Source organism: Plenodomus lingam (genome assembly GCF_022343315.1).
Source record: "Plenodomus lingam strain CAN1 chromosome Unknown contig_2, whole genome shotgun sequence".
NCBI lineage: Eukaryota > Fungi > Ascomycota > Dothideomycetes > Pleosporales > Leptosphaeriaceae > Plenodomus > Plenodomus lingam.
Genome location: NW_027093937.1, coordinates 240,123 through 258,384, shown reverse-complemented (window position 1 = coordinate 258,384; position 18,262 = coordinate 240,123). Strand labels below are relative to the sequence as shown.

General features: G+C 42.6%; 4 protein-coding genes across 4 annotated transcripts; 2 read left to right on the top strand and 2 right to left on the bottom strand.

Moving 5' to 3' along the window:
• Positions 1-10,924: 10,924 nt before the first annotated feature.
• Positions 10,925-11,293, bottom strand: IAQ61_004969 (uncharacterized protein; the record flags this gene model as incomplete). The annotated part of the gene is made up of 1 exon (XM_066096561.1): positions 10,925-11,293. One exon carries the CDS (start codon positions 11,291-11,293, stop codon positions 10,925-10,927), a length of 369 nt encoding a protein of 122 aa, XP_065953484.1.
• A 586-nt stretch (positions 11,294-11,879) lies between these two features.
• Positions 11,880-13,106, bottom strand: IAQ61_004968 (uncharacterized protein; the record flags this gene model as incomplete). Its single annotated transcript, XM_003838004.2, has 1 exon — positions 11,880-13,106. The coding sequence occupies one exon, from the start codon at positions 13,104-13,106 to the stop codon at positions 11,880-11,882; it is 1,227 nt and encodes a 408-aa protein (XP_003838052.2).
• A 314-nt stretch (positions 13,107-13,420) lies between these two features.
• IAQ61_004967 (uncharacterized protein) lies at positions 13,421-15,409 on the top strand (the record flags this gene model as incomplete). The annotated part of the gene is made up of 1 exon (XM_003838006.2): positions 13,421-15,409. The coding sequence occupies one exon, from the start codon at positions 13,421-13,423 to the stop codon at positions 15,407-15,409; it is 1,989 nt and encodes a 662-aa protein (XP_003838054.2).
• Positions 15,410-15,806: 397 nt separating this feature from the next.
• Positions 15,807-18,262, top strand: IAQ61_004966 (uncharacterized protein; the record flags this gene model as incomplete). The annotated part of the gene is made up of 5 exons (XM_066096560.1): positions 15,807-16,046; positions 16,133-16,415; positions 16,789-17,056; positions 17,410-17,530; positions 17,954-18,262. 5 exons carry the CDS (start codon positions 15,807-15,809, stop codon positions 18,260-18,262), a joined length of 1,221 nt encoding a protein of 406 aa, XP_065953483.1.

Here is an 18,262-nt window from a genome sequence, read left to right as displayed (position 1 = left end):
AGGATAGAGCAGGCAAACCAAGAAGTGCAGGCAGTGCTGCGTATAATAGTATGCTTTAAGCAGACTAACTAGCCTAACTACCTACTAGCCTGCTAACTTACACTTAATAATAGGGACTCTAGTATAACTAGTATTAGCCTAAATCTACTTTTAAATAGGTATACTATAGACACGCTATAAAAGATAATATTACTACTAGTAAAGCCTAAGAATCCTTGTAGAAAGGCTATAGCGTTCTTGTTACACCTATAAAGGGGTACAGAGCTAGTATAAGCTACTATTATATTCTAATAGTAATAATAATAAGAAGTAATAAACTAGTCCTAATACCTAGCAAAAAAGTTCCTAAAAGGCAATATAGTTTAGTTTATAATACGCAATATAAAGATAAACTAACTAAGTAAAAAGTTTAACTAGCTATAGGTAAAGTATAAAGTAATAGAAGTCCCTACTCTACTTATAGTAGTGTTAGACTTACTAGGGAACTTACATAAAACTATGTATATAGATCTACTAGAGAGAGCTACTAATAACCTGCTACTAAGCTAAAAGCTTTAGGACTTATAACTAGGCCTAATAGTTACTCTAGAAAATAAAGACGCAATACTAGATAAATAGGAAGTAGAAGAGATCCTTTATATAAAGAATACAAGAGGAAAAGGGAAGTATTACGTCCTAGTAAAATAGAAGGGGTATATTAATCTAATATAGCACCTGCTAGAGGTAGTATAGGATACTAAGGCTCTAGATAGGTTTAAGGAAAAGTATAGGGATATTACGTATAATAATAGCCTAATACGTATAAAAGCTAGGAAGTAAGGGTAGAAGAAAACTAGAATAATAACTTAGACCTTTATTATAATTAAGAAGTAGAAAGGTATTAGAGATATCTTTTATTTATCCTAATAATACTCTAAGTAAGTGCCCTGCTACTAAAGTTTTATAAGGTAGCTAATAATTAGGTAGTAGTGTCTATACTATTACTATCTATAACTAACCCCCCCCTAGCCCCCCCTAAACTATTATTTATATTATTCTAACGCCTCTACATCTCTTAGTAATAGTAGTAACGCTTGCGCGTGGCGTAGGTAGGGGAGGACTTAGTTAATAAGTACGAGCGATAGTAGTAGTAGTAGCGGGAGGAGGGTAGTGCTTTAATAGTTTACTAACGTATAGCACCCTAGGCCTAAAGAAAAGCAAATATTAGAATATATATAAAGGGAATAGAGGGAAATTAATACTAATAATAAGAGTCTTAATACTATAGGTAGTGCGCTTAGTAGCGCTCTTAAGCTTATTAATATAAAGGTTAGTTTAGGCCTAGGTCTTGTTTATACGCTAATTAATACGCTAGAAGGTAATACTAGTAGTAGTAGTAAGCTATATAATGTTACTGTTGCTATAACTACTATATAAAGGCGTAATAGCAGACTAAAGTAGAAACGCTAGAGCACTAGTAGTAGATAGAATAATAGCACTAAGCTAATACTAATTATAGGCGGGCAAGTAGGTAGTAGGGGTAAATAGAGTAATAGTATTATTAGTTTAAGCCCTTAATATAAGATCCTTAAAATAATAGTAGAGCTAGTAGAACTATAGTATAAACTAGTAATAGGTGCCTTTAGTAGGTTTCCCTATAAAGGTGCTAAGGGTCCCCTTCTTTGTAATATAGAGGTAATCCTCCTAATAACTATAATAAAACTAAAGCTAGTTATAGAGGGCTTAGCAAACGTTAGGATTATTAGCAAGGATAGCTTCTAATTAAGTATAGGTCTTATAGCCACAATAGCAGGACTTATATAAGCGCCCTAGATATAGTTAGAACTTGCTATAAAGAAAACAAAAATTAAGGGGAACTTACTACTACCCTCCTAATAGTTATACTTGCTAAAGAGACAAAGCTAGTTAATATACTAATTATAGGGAAGCAGCTTTATAAAGCTACTATTATATTCCTTATTATCTAAGTTACTAGAAATAATAAAGCTACTAAGTAACTATATTTAGGGAGATATGTGCTAAGCAAAAAGTTAGTGTAGGAAATATAGGGAGAATATTAGAAGCACGCACCTTGTCTTAGTAGGCCTAGTGCAGGGTCTAACTGCCTTATAGTAGATTACTACTACTAGCACTAGCAGCGGCAGACAAGGATATAATAGGGGCTAGATAGGCGGGATTAATAGAGAAAGAGTAGAGAGAAGGCTAATTAGTAGGGAAAATCTATTATAGGACAAAGTAAGTTTAGGAAATTTATAGTAGGGTAGGATAGCTATATTAGAACTTTTATAGTAGGGTGCTAAAATAAGCATATAGACGCTACGCGCGCGTACTACTTAATATACAGGCCTATTATAAATTAGGAAGGAATATAAAGATATAATAATAAAACTAAAAAATATAGTAATAAAGCCTAATATAAATTATAGAGGATAAAGATATAACCCTAGACCCCTAGAAAGACAATTTTACGATAGTTTATAAGGGAAGGTTAGGGGTATATAAAGGGCTTAGGCTTATGCCTAAGCCTAGGTCTAACACAAGACAGACCAAGTCTAACACTACTACTAAGCGAACACACTAGACACCTATAAAAAGGCGTGGAGGGCTTACCCCTCCTTTAAGATACTAAATACTATTATTAACGCTTATTGCATTCTCCCTTAAGGCCAGTCTATAACACCTAAACCTAACCTAAGCACTAGGTCTTTGCGACCCAAACCTAACCTAGTACCACAGCTAGTGTACACTAACCTAGATTTACCAGCCTAGTAGTTAGGGATATAGATTAGGGATATTAATTAGGATTTAGATTAGTTAATTGGATCAAGATGCTCCGTGATCTAGTTGTTATCCCTCCTGCAACACTAATTAATAACAAATAAGTTGTGGAAATTTGGATCACTAAGGTTAGGAATAATTTAGGAGATAGATTATTAGATTGTATCTACTACGATCGTACTTATATATATAGAGCTTTAGCTACCCTTACTAGAAGGTAAATAATTAGTAAACCTTCCTTACTAGAGCTCCTACTTTTTATTAGGCACTTAGTAGTAAGCTAGCAGTTAATTAGATAGTGGGTTATATAGGGGTATTAATTAGGGTTAATTAGATTAAGATACTCTGTGATCTAGTTAATATCCCTCCTGTAACACACCCCCTAGGTATAGGTAGATCTTTTATTATTATAGTTACGCTTATAGTTAGTAGGTAGTATAGCTAATTAGAGCGTTGTATATCTAAAGGGTTAAATTAGCTTACCCTTTAGATACTAACTAGCGCGCCTTCCTTATTTAGCCTGCGCTTACGCGCGTAGATATTATCTAGACTAAGCTCTATAACTCTATCTACTTAACTATAATCTTTACTATAGCTTAAATTATAAGATTATATAACCCTAAAGATCTAAACTATACTTATATCCCTGCTAACCTATATCTTAGTTAAAGTTAAAACCTGCTACTTACGCTTGCTCTACCTACGCTGCCCTTATTACTTCCTACGTAGCTAAAGCTATAGTTACTAAAGCTACTACTACTAAAGAAGAGCGTGCTACTACTAAGCGTAAGGCTATTATAGAGTATATAGTAGCTAAGTATATAGCTACTACTACTATAGTTAAGATTACAAAGCTAAGGAAGGGCGCTCCTACTCTAGCTCTTACTACTCTAGCTCTAACTCTAGCTCCTGCTCCTCCCTAGACCCTGCCCTATATCCCTGCTCCTGCTCCTACTCCCTCTCTAGCTCCTAAGGAGACCCTAAGATCCTCCTGCTATAGAGAGCCTAGTATTTATTATGCTAAAACTTATCTAAATTATCTACGCTCTACGCTCTTTAATAAATCTAATAGCAAGTGCTATAACTCTTCTAGTAGGGGGACTTAGTGCTAGTAGTACTTCTCTAGGTATAGCTATATTCTAATATATATAATCTATATAAGAATTTTTCCTTTATAATACTTAGTAAGATCTATACTAATAAACTAATAGCCCTAAGCTTACCTAATATTCTACGCTATCCTTCCTAGTAAGAAAGTAGGTAGGTAAGAGCTAAGACCTTCTTAAGGATAAGAAGTAGAGGGTCTTAGTGCTCCTTAAGGAGAGCAAGGCTAAGTAGCAGGAGCTAGTAAAAGCTACTACTACTACTACTAAGCTTGCGCGCAAGGCTAATACTATAGCTAAGGGCGCCTAGAGCTCTTTATTAGAAGATAAGGACTCTAGCTCCTTTAAGGTTCCCCTTATAGATCCTAGGTTAGGATAACCTAGGCAGCTCCCTATAGACTCTAAGGCACGCTTCGCGCGCGTAATAGAGCTCCTTAGGGAAGCTACCTAGTTAATAATAGAGAGGTAGGCTATAGTTAGTTATTCTTATATTATATATTAATAGATCTTATATACTACCTTACTTTAATTAATATTATATAATATATACTCTACTATTATATAACTTTAGGTGCTCCCTAAACCTTATAAATTATTATATAGTTAGGTTTTTAGTAAGCCTATTAGCTAGTATATTACTAGTAGGTAGGTAGGTAATATAGAAAGATCCCTTTATATACTCTTATCTTAGCTATATATTTTAAATATCTATATAGCGTAGCTTAGTAGTAATCCTTTTATTATTGCCTACTACTAACCTAATAGTTTATTAATTATTATAATTAATTATCTAGGTAGTATCTAAAGTAAGGTGTATTTTAGTTAAAAAGCGTTTTAACGCTATTGCTTCTTTGCTTACTTGCTTAAGCGCAAGGAGCTCTGCCTTAGTAGTTAACGTGGTAACAGTTGCTTATTAAGCTGCCTTCTAAATAATAGGTCCTCTAAAGAGCGTGATTAAGTATCTATATAATAATCGCTAAGTATTAATATTATTAGTAAATAACGCATTACTATATATTATAAGCTTATTAGGATCCCTATTCCTATATTAGATTAATTAGTATTAAGTTTAGTATAGATAGATAATTACTTAATTAACTGTATTAAAGTGTTATTTAGATAGGTTAGTAACGTATTAGGAGAGCTAGGAGGCTACATAGTTAATATTAGGGCGCACTATAATTAAGGTGTAAAGGATTAATCTAACGCGCTCCTAATAGTCCTTGATCTCCTTTTTAGTGGCTTCTCTAGTGCTCTTTTTAATATCTTTACTTAATAGTAGTATAGTAGGGAATTTTCCTATCTCTACTAGATTAAATTTCTTTGTAATCTTGTTAATATATTTATTATAAACAAGCGTTATTGTCTGTCTCTTTCTATCCTAGATTACTCTCACCCCTAGAAACTAGCTTATAGGTCCCTTTTCTTCTATAGTATATCTTTGCTTTAGAGCTTAGATAACCTTGTAAGCTTGGCTTGCGTAGTGTTAGTGATAGAGCGATAGGATATCGTCCACATAGAATATTAACAAGATACTGCGATCTCTGTTAAAGAACAGGTATGGCTCCTCTTTAGAAGCAATAAGCTTATTTTCTTAGAGTGTAGTTAAGAGCTTATTATACTATAATAATAGTAAGTCTTTTAGTCTATATAGAGCTTGTTTAAGCTTAACACACTTCCTAGGTATTTAATATCCTTTAGGTAGCTCGCAGATAACTATAGGGTGTTAATCCCTTAAGGCGTTAAGGAAAGCTCTAATAATGTTATATTAATATATCTTAAGGTTAAACTTAGCTCTAATAGCTATTGCAGTCCTAAAGGTTTAAGCTACTAGGGTAGCTGCGTAGGTTAAATAAATTAAGTTAGTAAGCTATAGATCTCCTCTTACTACTATCCTTGCTTTACACTTAATTAGGTAACTATCCTAATTAAGCTTATATATAAACACCTATTTAAGTAGGAGTAGACGCTCTCCCTTAGCTAGCCTATTAATCTCCTCCTAGGTACTAGCTTTTAGTAGAGTATTAATTTCTTTATATGCTATGTCTCTAAATTGCTGTTCTATTTAGTGGTTATAGAGATCCTTCTATTATTTTAGCTCTTTTTATAGAGCGTCCTAGTGCGTATTTCTTTTAGGGTTTTTAGGAGATTTGCTCCCTATTACTACTATAATTATAGCGTAGATTATAGTGTTTAGTTTAGGATATACTAAAAGATTGTGCAAGGGATTTCTAATTAGATCTATATCTAATAGATCTATTACTATATATATCCCTGCACTTATAGAGCCTCCTAGTGGTTTATTAGGGTCCTGTCCCTAAGCTTGCTTACTAACACGCGTTAGTAGTAGTCCTTTTACTTGCGGTTTTCTACTTCTTCTAGGAGCTCTAGGTGCCGCTTATAAGGGATCTACAGGAGATATAGAATCTAGTCCTAAAGCAGGTAGGTAGGAGCTCTGCTTACCACCCCTATAAGAGCTAGATAGGGTGCCCTTACCTATCTCTGTGCTCTTATAGAGTAACCTACTAATAGCACTCTCTCCTCTAGGTCTTTCCTAGGAGCTACCTATTATAGCGTTAAAGTAAGTTAGATTACTACTATCTTAGGTAGTAAGACCCTAATCTATAACCTATATAGATCCTTTATTTCCTATACTAAAGTTTAGTTCTAGTGTTAGTTTAGGAGTTTAGAGCCCTATTAGCTTAGGGGACTTTATATAGATCCTTTGTGCTAAGCTAGCTATGCTTAGTACCCACGCTAGAGGTGTCTGCTTAGGGGGTTGTGAATTACTAGGCTAGCTAGCCTAATTATCTACCTCCTCTAGCTCTACCCTACCCCCTAGCTCCTGCGCTAGGTTTAGTCCTCCTTACTTACTAGACTCCTTATATTACTCTACTATAATATAAAGCTAATTAAAGATATTAAGCTCTTTATATACTTCTCCTATATTATAGATCTTATCTTTACTAATAATATTAACTATCTTTTAAGCCTCTAACTATTAAAGCTACTCTAGATCTTTTTCTTTATAGAAAAGATCCTTATTAAAGGTAATATTCCGCGTTATAATAATCTAATTAAGCAAGGGGATCTATATCCTATATATATTAGATACTCTGTATCCTACTAGATATCTAATATAACCCTAAGGGTTTACCTTAAAAACCCTCTTGTAACGCCCAGCTGCTTAATCTCTGTTAAGGGGGTAAGCTTAATAGCCATAGGCGTATATTCCACTCTAATTAGGGCAGAGATTAGTAGTTACCTCCCTTATCTACTCTAGTTGCCACCACCTAAAGTATCTAGTAAACTAACAATCTAGCACTTTATTAGGTGATATTATATTGTAAGCATAGGACAGGCTTATATTGTAGAGCTAAGTCGCTGCTTTAACAATTTTAGGCTAGAGCTTTGTTAGTAGGTTAGCACTAATCCTTATTTTAATTAATTTTGTTATAATCTCCTGCCCTGCTCTTTCTACTCCTCTATTAGGTTTATAGGTATATACAGGTGAGCTCTTAATTTTAATACTATTGTTAGCTACCTAGATCTAAAAATAAGATTTACCACGCTAAGGGAGTGTTGCAATATTATTATCTTATATAATCTTAACTATGCTAAGCTTATATTAGTTAAGTATTAAGCTCTTAAAATTTTTAAATACCTATATAATCTTATTAAGGTTTTTAGCTTATAGTAGATAGGTATAAAGCTTTCCTAAGTAGTCGCACTTTAATACTAAGATCTATTACTTGTAAGCTATACCTATTAGTATGTTAAATAGATCCTATAATACCTAGTAGTATAGATATAGTAATCTTTCCCTTAGTTATCTTAATATAACCTATTAGGTATATATAATAGCGTAGTGCTTATATTTGCTCCTAGGAGTTCCTTTAATTGTAATATTTATTACTAACTTAACTAGAGCTTTAAGCGCCTTAGGTCCTAAATAGCCTAATTATTAGTGCTAAAGCTCCTTACTATTGTGTCTTAGGTAAGTTATCTAGGATTGTTAGGGTTATTCAGGCACTATGCTTTAGATTATTTAATAAGGGGTAGAGGGCTTGTATTCTAGGAAAGTTAAGTTAAACTTGCGTAGTAACTTAGCTAATATAACGCTCTTTTCTAATAATCTAAACTGCAAGGTAGCATCTAGCCTAAGGAACTATACTCCTGCTTTAAGCAATTAAGCTTCTAATATAATATTTACATAAAAACCTTCTACTAACACTATATTAGTAAGCACTAAATCTTCTGTTTTTGGACCTCTTGGTCTATTAAGAGCATTAGGGATTACTCTAGTCCCTCTGCCTAAGATTAGAAAAGCTTAAGTTCCTGCTTTAACTATCTTATATTTAACTAATCTAAATAAGCTTTCTTCTAGGTAGCTTATATTATTAACTAGGTGTATTACACCCCTATTATTAAAGATAGTGCTCTTTAATAGAGTGTAAGCTTTAAAGTCTATAGTTAAATAGATCCTGTTTGTTTTCTCCGCTATTAATATAGGGTTAATTAGTGCCGCCTAGATACTGCCTAGATAGGTGATCGCGCTTGCCTTACTACTATAATCTTAATTAATAGGATAGGACTTAATTAGAGCTTTTCTTAACTCTTTAAATTTTAGATTCCTATTAATCTTTTTCTTAATATCTAATTATTAAGTAGTAGTAAGCTTGTTACCTGTATTAGTCTAAGCTTTAATAATATTTTTATATTTAGGAGGTTTCTATAGGTAGGATCTACTATATAGGTATAAAGACTCCTTCTTAGGTTAATTAGAAGGAGGAGCTCCTATTATTGTAAACACTCTAGGACCTTTAGAGCTTAATCTTATATTATTTTCTTAGAGAAGTAATAAATAGATCTTAGTAACCTATAGGAGGTTATAAGTTAGCTCTCCTATTACTAACTTTTTAATAATCCTTTAAAATATAGTTTAACCTTAATTTAGTAAGATCCTAGTAGATAGAGCTTTAAGATAATCCTATACTATAAGCTATCCTTTAATATTAGGAACGTTGTATACCTTAGCTTGTGTATATAGGATTGTCTACTCCTTCTACTAGTAATTAGCGTCTTAGCTACTTATCTTTGCCTTAGTAAGATAAGCTTTATACTATAATCTTACTAGTGTTATAGCGCTTAAATTAGTTAGCGCTAGGTTATTATAGAGCACTTAGATAAGTGCTTAGAGGGTTACTCTTCCTTAATTAATAAGCTCTATATAGGCTAGGGTAAGGATCCCTTAATCTACTATATTATTAACCTATATAAAAAGGTTCTAGATTACTAATAACTTTAATACCTAATCTAATAAGTAGGCTTAGTACTAAGCTATTTTAAGTTTGTACTGCTCGCTTGTTATATTAGATAGCGTGATATCTATTAGCATATTAGGCTTAATAGGTTTATTCTTAAAGTGGTTCTTAGTATCCTAAGTATTAGGGTCTACCTCTGCTTAGATCCCTTTAGTTAGGGTATAGTATCTAAATTAAATATACTAGGTGGGCTAGTTAGTTAATCTAGTAAGTAGGATATCCCTATTTAGGATTTAGTCACTTATAGTAGAAGAGTAATAAGTAAGCTTCTGCTTAAGAAATAGTATAAAAAAAGAGTAAAGCTTGCTAGCTTAGTGTCTAAGTTAAATAATACGCTTAAATAGATAGGACAATCTTTAATAAGGTAAAGCGCGAACTAGGCTTATAACTATAGAAATTTAGATTACTAAGGTTAGGAATAATTTAGGAGATAGATTATTAGATTATATTTACTATAATAGTACTTATATATATAGAGCTTTAGCTACCCTTACTAGAAGGTAAATAATTAGTAAACCTTCCTTACTAGAGCTCCTGCTTTTTGTTAGGCACTTGGCAGTAAGCTGGCAGTTAATCAGATAGTGGGTCATACAGGGGTATTGATCAGGGTTGATCGGATCAAGATGCTCCGTGATCCGGTTGATATCCCTCCTGCAACATAAGTTAATACCTCTAGCATTCATTCTTTTAGCTATTTATGTTGCTCCAAAAACCTAGAGATAACCTTCTCCGCTCGGCCGAGGCTTACTAGGATCGGCCTAGTCTGTCATGCCACGCTGGGCTCCATGGCCTGACAGGTAGAAGTATCTCTAATAATGCATTTTATAGTTTTGGTGAGTATGTTGTCGGCAAGGTCCATGGTGTGGACGTCCAAGCTAGAAGGCTGGTCTCAGGTTCGTCGACGAGCGGAAGCTCACTGTTACCAAAGGATCCTGCCAATCTCTGTAGTTCTGGGCCGTCTCGAGGTTGCCGAGGGCGTTGCTAGGGCAGTCGAGTAGGGCATCCTAATTACCCGCAGTGAACCGCAATCTTGTCGAGCAATTCCGACGACACAGAACAGATTACATTAACTCGGGATTCATGGTCTTGGCCTTGGTTAGTCAGTGTGCACATGCCCCAGCATCTGCTTCTACTGTCCCTAGTGGATCATGGCGGCCTGTAATAAGATGACGATGATGCTTTACTCATCGAAAGTTGGGCATCTTGCTGAAAATATTAGGACACCATGTCACGTGCCGTTCACGCTTTGTAGTTTGATAAGAACACACGGCGAAGCGAAGTGATGCATGTGCAGAGCCACGCAGTCATGTATCGTCACTGATCTTGAGTGGTACACGAAGTTGATTAGCACAAAGTACTCTACATGTTCTCATCAATCACGTCCTCGAATGAAAGCCAAGCGCCCACGTGATGGCGCGCTGCATTTGCTGCTACCCTTTGACATTGGCTTTGGCGCTGGCTTGGGCACTTTCAGGATCGAGCAGAACGAAACAAGGTTCATGTGCCAACCGGTCGAGCGATGAAGCCGCGGCTTCCCAACCCCATTACTGGATGGTTAGTGCTCTGGGCAGACCAAGAAGAACCTCACTCACTTGGAGCTAGACATGTATGCATGTGACACTAGGTAATGTTCCCCTTTAACTTTGTCCATGGATACAAGACGATAGAATTCTAATTGAATCAGGTCATTACACTCCTCCGTCGCTGGCGTCGAAGGAGTCACTCCTTGGGCCGAACGAATTGTGGTAGCCGTTTATCTCGACGGGGACGACGATACATGGGCGGAAAGTCTGGCGGTGCTGAGAGGTAGCGCAAGCGAAGAGGGGGCATGAGTTTGGTGAAGAGGATGGCGTTGTGGATGGGATGGCTAGTCTTTTGTTTCTTGGCATGGTTGTCGTCTCTTGTGTTTACATCGTCGTCGTCTCTTGTGTTTGGGGTCGGCGTCGCTGCAGCAGCACCAAAATCCTTGCTCTGGTGTTCATGACGTTTGCAGCGATTCATCACGCCCACATCTCCATGTACGGAGGCTCTTGTCGCGCCTAGGCGGCATTGTTGGCCCTGGGTAGTAGTCCCCAAGCAAGCTGGCATGACCTGACGTTGACTTGACGGAAGCAAGAAAGATTGGCTTCGTTGCCCGAGTACGTGTGCGGTAGGAAAGGGCCAATGTCTAAGCGGACAGTAAATGACAGAGTCGTCTGTTGCGTATTGTTGAAGTCTAAGCGGACAGGAAATGACAGAGTCGTCTGTTGCGTATTGTTGAAGTCTAAGCGGACAGGAAATGACAGAGTCGTCTGTTGCGTATTGTTGAAGTCTAAGCTGACAGGAAATGATAGAGTCGTCTGTTGCGTATTGTTGAAGTCTAAGCCGACAGGAAATGACAGAGTCGTCTGTTGCGTATTGTTGAAGTCTAAGCTGACAGGAAATGATAGAGTCGTCTCTTGCGTATTGTTGTTTAGTCTCCTTTTTTCCTTGGCTCGCCTGTTTCGTCGCCTTTGTCGTCTTTGTTTGTTTGCCTCGACGGAATTGTCAGCCGTACAGCACTGTCAATCTGAGAACATGACCTTCTGTAATGCAATGTACTGTGGAATTGAATTTGAATAATCTGCACGAGGGCAACAAGACTAGGAACAGACACGTTGTACACACCACTCTACTACCATCAAAGGCAACCTCACTACCTCCCCGATACAGTACGCTCCTCGCCCATCACCACGTCCCTATGCAATGGCCCGAATCCCGGAAACGGCTGTCCTGCCCCCATCCTTGAGCCAAACGAAGGCAGAGAGGTGAACAAGTTCCACAACAGTGTATGCATTAGGGCATCCGCTCCACTCTTCTCAGCTAATTGATGAACCCCAAGCGTGTTTCGTAGAAAGTGGATAGCGTCTGTAGCGTTGCATGACTTTTCGCCGCCCGTAGTGCAACCCCATAGCTGCGACGGGGAGATGTAGTCACGGAGATGGACAAGAGAGCCAAGGCCGAGGTGATGAGCGATATAAGCGTACTTTCTGCCAGCTTTGCGCCACGTGTCAAGCTCAACTCTAAAGAGGTCCTCTGTCATAGACACAGGAAGATGTTGGGCCAAGGTATGATAGAGCCGGGCGTACCAGTCGTCGTTGAGGCGCTCGAGTCGCGAGTTGGCATTAAACAGTTGGTTTTGGGCGTGGGCAGCCCAAAATGATGGCTGCGAGGCGATGAAGAAGAAGAGGCGCATTGTTAGGCAAAGGATAGACATGCGGAACGAGGATGCAGATAGGGTGATGGTAAAGAGAATTGAGTTTGTGAAAAAGGTGGACTCGACAGGGTTGGAGGCCAGGTCCAAGGCAGGCGAAGTAGGCAGAGGGAGGCTGTCAAATCCAGCCAGCACCTCCAATGGTAACGAGACAAGAGCTAGCTGGGAGGGCGTGAGGGTGATATCCGAGGCAGTGAGGCGTAGGAAACGCGCCCACCATGCCACCATGGAACTCGGCTTCTTGCGTCGCGACGGCGAGTATGAGGCGGGAGGGCGTGAGGGCTTGAGGGGCACGAGCTGGTAGCCCTTGCTGCGAAAGAGGTCCTGGAGGAGAGGAGAGACGGACGACTCGTGGTTTTGAAGCCACTGAGCCACAAGGCTGGCCACGACAGCTTCGGTGCTGGATGGAGACTGAGACTGGCATGGAGACGAGGTTGTGTGATGAGGGGTAGTGGTTGAAGGCGTACGGGCGAGAGGGGTAGTGGTGGGTGAACAGACTTGGGCAAGGAGCTCAGCATAGGAGACCGTGTCCAGGGCATGCTCGTAGCCCGGCGAAGCAGCTCTTGCATCTGACAGCGCATCCCACCAAGTCGTGTCCCTGGGCTGCTCGTGAACAGACATGAGGCCGGCGTCGTCGTAGGGCGCGAGGCGGCGTTGACGTTTGCGCATGGCCTGCGGCGAGAGAGTTGTATGGCAAGGCAGATGCGAGCGACATGTTGTGGTGGGCGGAGCAGGGCGTTGATATGGGGACTGGGGACATGTAGTGCTGTCGCCATTCGCCTGGTGGGCGCTGCTAAGCGTGCATGCAGAAAGCGGCAGAGAGAAGCAGAGGCCCTCGCCCGCCACCGGCGCAGAGCGAGTGCCAGTCCTCCAGGTCGATGGCGGATGGTGAGAGATGAGGGAGGAGCTGCGAGTGCAGACAGACGCGTCTCACTCTCAGCCGAGCACTGACACACAGTGGCGAGAGGGTTTCAGGCGGCGACATGGAGGCGTTGTGTGAAGGACACGGCACACGGCCGGGGGGGACGACGAAGGGGGGAAGAGGTCACGGAAGATGGAAGATAGAAAGACGGCGTGGCCGCTTTGCTCAAAAAGTGCAAACAAACTTCGGTATTTTCATCGCCATGGCCGGTGCACCAGCCGCCCGTCACGTGACGCCGCCTGCCCAGCAGCGCCTGGCTGCCCCCGCTGGCCTGGCCACGCCGCCCCCAACCCGTCGCGCTGTTGGATCTACTCGCATCCCAGTGCGCCCTCGGCGGTATAGGTTCCGGCGCGGCGTGCACGCAGGCAAGACGCTGGCCGAGTGTCCTGCCGAGTACGTTCGCTGGTGCGTTGCCCACCGCCGCGCCTTTGCCCGCGCCGAGCACCGCGCCTTGCACCGCGAACTGGACGACTATGAACGCGCGTACCGACGCGAGGTCGACCTTGTGGGCGACGGAGAGGTGGACGACGGAGATGTGGACGACGGAGATGTGGGCGACAACAAAGCGCACCATGATGATGATGATGATGATGACATGGGCGTGCAACTACCTACAAGTCCGATGGTTCCCGCCCCCGCCTCACCCCAACCGCCGACTCCACCCCGCCCCGCCCCGAGGCAGTGGCGCGTGCGCAACTGGGCGGCGGGATGGCTTGGCGCCACGCCTTGTCGTCCGCCTCGGCCGACACCATCATCACCACCACCACCACCACCACCACCTCCACCACCACCTCCACCACCACCTCCACTCGATCATGCCCGTCTTGTCGAGCTCCACAACCACCGGGTCGTCGAGCGGATTACACGAGCCCACGATGAGCAGTTGCGTGATGCCATGGGCGGCGTGCGCATGCTGACGCAGCATGTCGCCCTTGCCGCCGCCGACCAGACCGTCCACCGGCTCGCCGCACACATGAACAGCCAAACGGAATCGGCAGACGCGTCGTTCAAGGACATGACCGCCCGCCTGCATGCTGCAGACACGGACTCGGTCACACGCCATGGCAGCCTCATGGAAGCCACCCAGGAGACACACCAGGCCATGCAGCAAGCAATCGACCTGTCACGCACCTGGATGCAGCAGTCGACCGACGAACGTCAGGCCATCCAGCACTCGGCTAACACGACACGTCAGGCCATGGAGCAGGCGGCAACGGAGCTGAGCGCACAGCGGACTGCCATTGACCGCCTGCAAAATACCTTGCGAGAAGACCTGGTCCGTGAGTTTGAGAGCCTGCGCCGCACCCTCCTAAGCCGATCTCCCAGCCCATCCAGAGGCCGCTCGACGTCTCAACGGCAGCGCGTCGACGACGGCGATATTGGGCAGCCCGGGATAAGCACTCGGGATCAGGAACTTGCAAGTTCACTTGACTACGTCCACGGCATGACCAAGCGGCTGCGAGACGGCCACTCACTCGACCGACGCCGACAGTACAACCGGGAGATTGCTGCCATGCAAGCCCAAGTCGATGCTGCCAAACTTGACATCATTGCACTGCAAAACAATGCCAACCTTAGCGACCTGGATCGGAAAAGCCTCATTCGCCGCTTTCGAGACAGTCAACACACCATTCAAGAGCAGGAACAACGACTGAAGGAGCTGCGGCAGATGAATGACATGTCTCGCAAGGAGAGGCAGGGGTCAGCCAAGGACTACGACAGGTTGCGCTCTGAGCGTGACCGTACAGGCACACGTTGGCGAGACGGTCAAGACACCATAGAGGCAATGGGCGAACAACTGCACAAGCTCCAGCAAATGGGCGAGGTGTCTCGCAAGGACAGACAGGCGTCAGCCAAGGACTACGACAGGTTGCGCCATGAACTTGACCGTGCGGGCAGACGCCACAACACCCATCAGATGGATCTGCCAAGGAGCGGGCTAGCACTGTGGAGGGTACAGCAGGCCGCGGTTCCGCGAAGCCAAACAGCTTTCACCAGGCCAGAGACAGGGCTTCGGCTGGATGAGGAAGAGGTTGAAGATGTATCTTAGCGGCAGAGTATCCACGTATAGTATTGAATCCAATTGTGAGTGTGGGGATCGAGTGTGTGGACTTCATGTCCTGGGCCTTGATCCATCTGGCTCGAAACTGAGCTTCTCACTTTCCACAAGACAGTGCACTTTTGTAAGAAACTGAGCTTCTCACTTTCCACAAGACAGTGCACTTTTGTAAGAAACAAGCTTCTCACTTTTTACAAGACAGACACTTCTTGACCCAAGCGTGGACCGGACCAGGAGTGGCTGTAAAGCTTCATCTTTCATCCTCGTCTTCGAGTTGTTCCAAGCTCGGTGACGTTTAAAACTGGCTCTCCTCGCTCTCCATTGCCATCTTGTCCTGCCCCTTCTCTCTTATCCTCCAAGCCCATGGTCAAAATCCGAGGCAACGACCATGCGCCGCCAAAGACCCATCGAATCGTCATCGCCACCTTCCTCGCCATCCCCCGTCCCAGACAAGCTGTGGAAAAACGAAAGAACGGCGATGGCAGACGAACGCCAGTTTCAGATTCTGGTACGAGAGTTGCAAAAATGCGGTCAGCGCATCATGCACTCGAGTTGGGGCCGAGGTTGGACTGTGGGCGTAGGTGGTGGTAGCAACCAGAGTATCGGTAGTGAGCAGAAGGAGAAACCGGTATGTCTTGTGTTCTTTGTTTTCCATTCCAGCCGTCTTCTTTCTTCCATTCCAGCCATTCTTTTTGTGTTGCGCATGCGCGCGAGGCTGATAAATTCCGTGGCCAGGGCAATAATCTGTCTGGGAGTATGGTGAATGGAAAGGCACGACTTGATGAGCGTGAGCGTAGAGATGAAACTGCCACCTCTCTCCACCTCATCCCGAACCGTAAACGATTGGCATACTCAAATCACCATGATTTGGATTCAGGCCCAAAGAAACGGCAGTGTCGTGGAAATGCCAAGGAGGTTGGGGTATTAGCCAGGAAACGCAAGGGTCATCTTGGTGACGAGGCTGACGATCTGACCTATGTCCAGAAAAAGAGGGTGCGTAGGTGAAATCGACGGTCGTGTCAAAGCGCGCCCCATTGCGACTGCGAGTCAGTTAGTTCAGCTATTGTAAGATTGGAGTGCAATTCCATGTGGTTTGTCTGCTATTATTAATGTTTCTCGTTTGCAAGATTCGTAACACACCCCCCCCCCCCCCCCCCTGGCTGTATGGTGTCTGCGTCGTCGCATCAATGCACTGTAGAGCAAAAACAGAAATGCCGAGTGATTCATTTACCATAGTTCTGGTAGACAGATTCCAAACCAAGGTTGGCGGCAATCGGATCAAGGTATAAGATGCCGTCGATGAGAGCATATGGTATTTAATGTGTACCTACCATACTTGGACAAGGAGACAGAGCGAAACACATGTCCAGACCTTACTCACTTCAACATGCCCACGTTATTGGACGATATTGATACCCATACGGATCCCTACAAGCAGGACGTTCCCATCACACCCGGCCTTTTAAGCATGAGCAGGCTACCATTACCATCGCCGTTGCTAACATCACCATCATACTTCCACTTCCTCCAAATCGTGGCAAGATTTGCTGGAATCGGTTTTGGTAGTTCCCCTTTGTCAGCTGGAGATGCGTTAGTGGACTCAGTCCTGGATGTTTCTATTCGATCTCCTAGCGTATGGTACATACTTGTATATCCTTTGAACCTGTCTTATTGCACTTCTGTATGCCTAATGGTTTTGGTGTTTATTATGTGCGGCTTTATGCCGGGTTTCCTTCATATTGAACTTTTCCTTTTCGTATCTTTTGCTCGGTGGAGATAACTCTAGCCATTGAACCCACCACCTATTCAACTGCTGCTAGGACCTGTCGCCACTGTCGTCGTTCTTCCCCTGTTGAACCAGTGGTAAGAAACACAGAGACGGAATCGACTGCTACTGCTGAACCAGATCCAGCCCGTGGATGAAGACAATGACACATCTTATCTAAAGAAGCCGCATTTCCGACCTCGTCCTTTTCAAATGTCAAGGCAAGCCGGACCACAGCTTCCAAGTATTTGACATCCACGCAACTAATCTCGAAGCCCGTTGTTCACGGTGCTACTTGGAAATGCACTGTGGATGAGTTTATCCCTTGCTGGTTCCATGTAGGTATGGTACATTGTAGATTTGGCCGTGTTTGCGCAAGCGACGTAATATAGGTGTTGGTCCAAGACATAAGGCATACAATATAGATCAGGGGCGTGTGGAGGGGAAGAGACGGAATGTATCTGGACATGATCAGTGTGAATATGGCAATCTATACCTATATATTTCTAATCTTCTTCGTCGTAGCTTTATTTTCGCGACAGTGTGTGAACGCTGGATTCTCCCCGTGTCAAGATTGCTATTTGTCCAAGTCTGCCAATAATGTATTTGTCCCAGAAGTGGCTTGAAGTGGCTGGTTTCATGATTGTCATAACGTTATGTCGTGTAACTTGGGCCCGCGGCTACCTCTGACACCAATACATGAGCTTCCACCACACCTGTTCATCTTCCCCATAACCATATCTAAAGTTGTGCAAATATGCATCAGCTAGCGTGAAGAGCATCTTGTTCAAACTTCAAGCGCTGCGCCACCACAGCAGATTAAAAAAACTACTTCAGACGCTATTGCGCTGCTCCAAGAAGCCAGAGTCGAGACGAGTAACATGATCGGACACGTACTCGAAGAAGCCAATGAAGCTGCTGCCTTGGCTTTGAATGCGATGGAATTCGAGCGTAAAAGGGCTCAAGAACTGGCCGCCTCAGCTTCGGGTGCGATAGATGAGATGGAGAGGCAGCAAAGACTTTGCATACCATGGAAGAACATTACGAAAAGGCCCAAGCAGAGGCTGTCGATGCTTTAG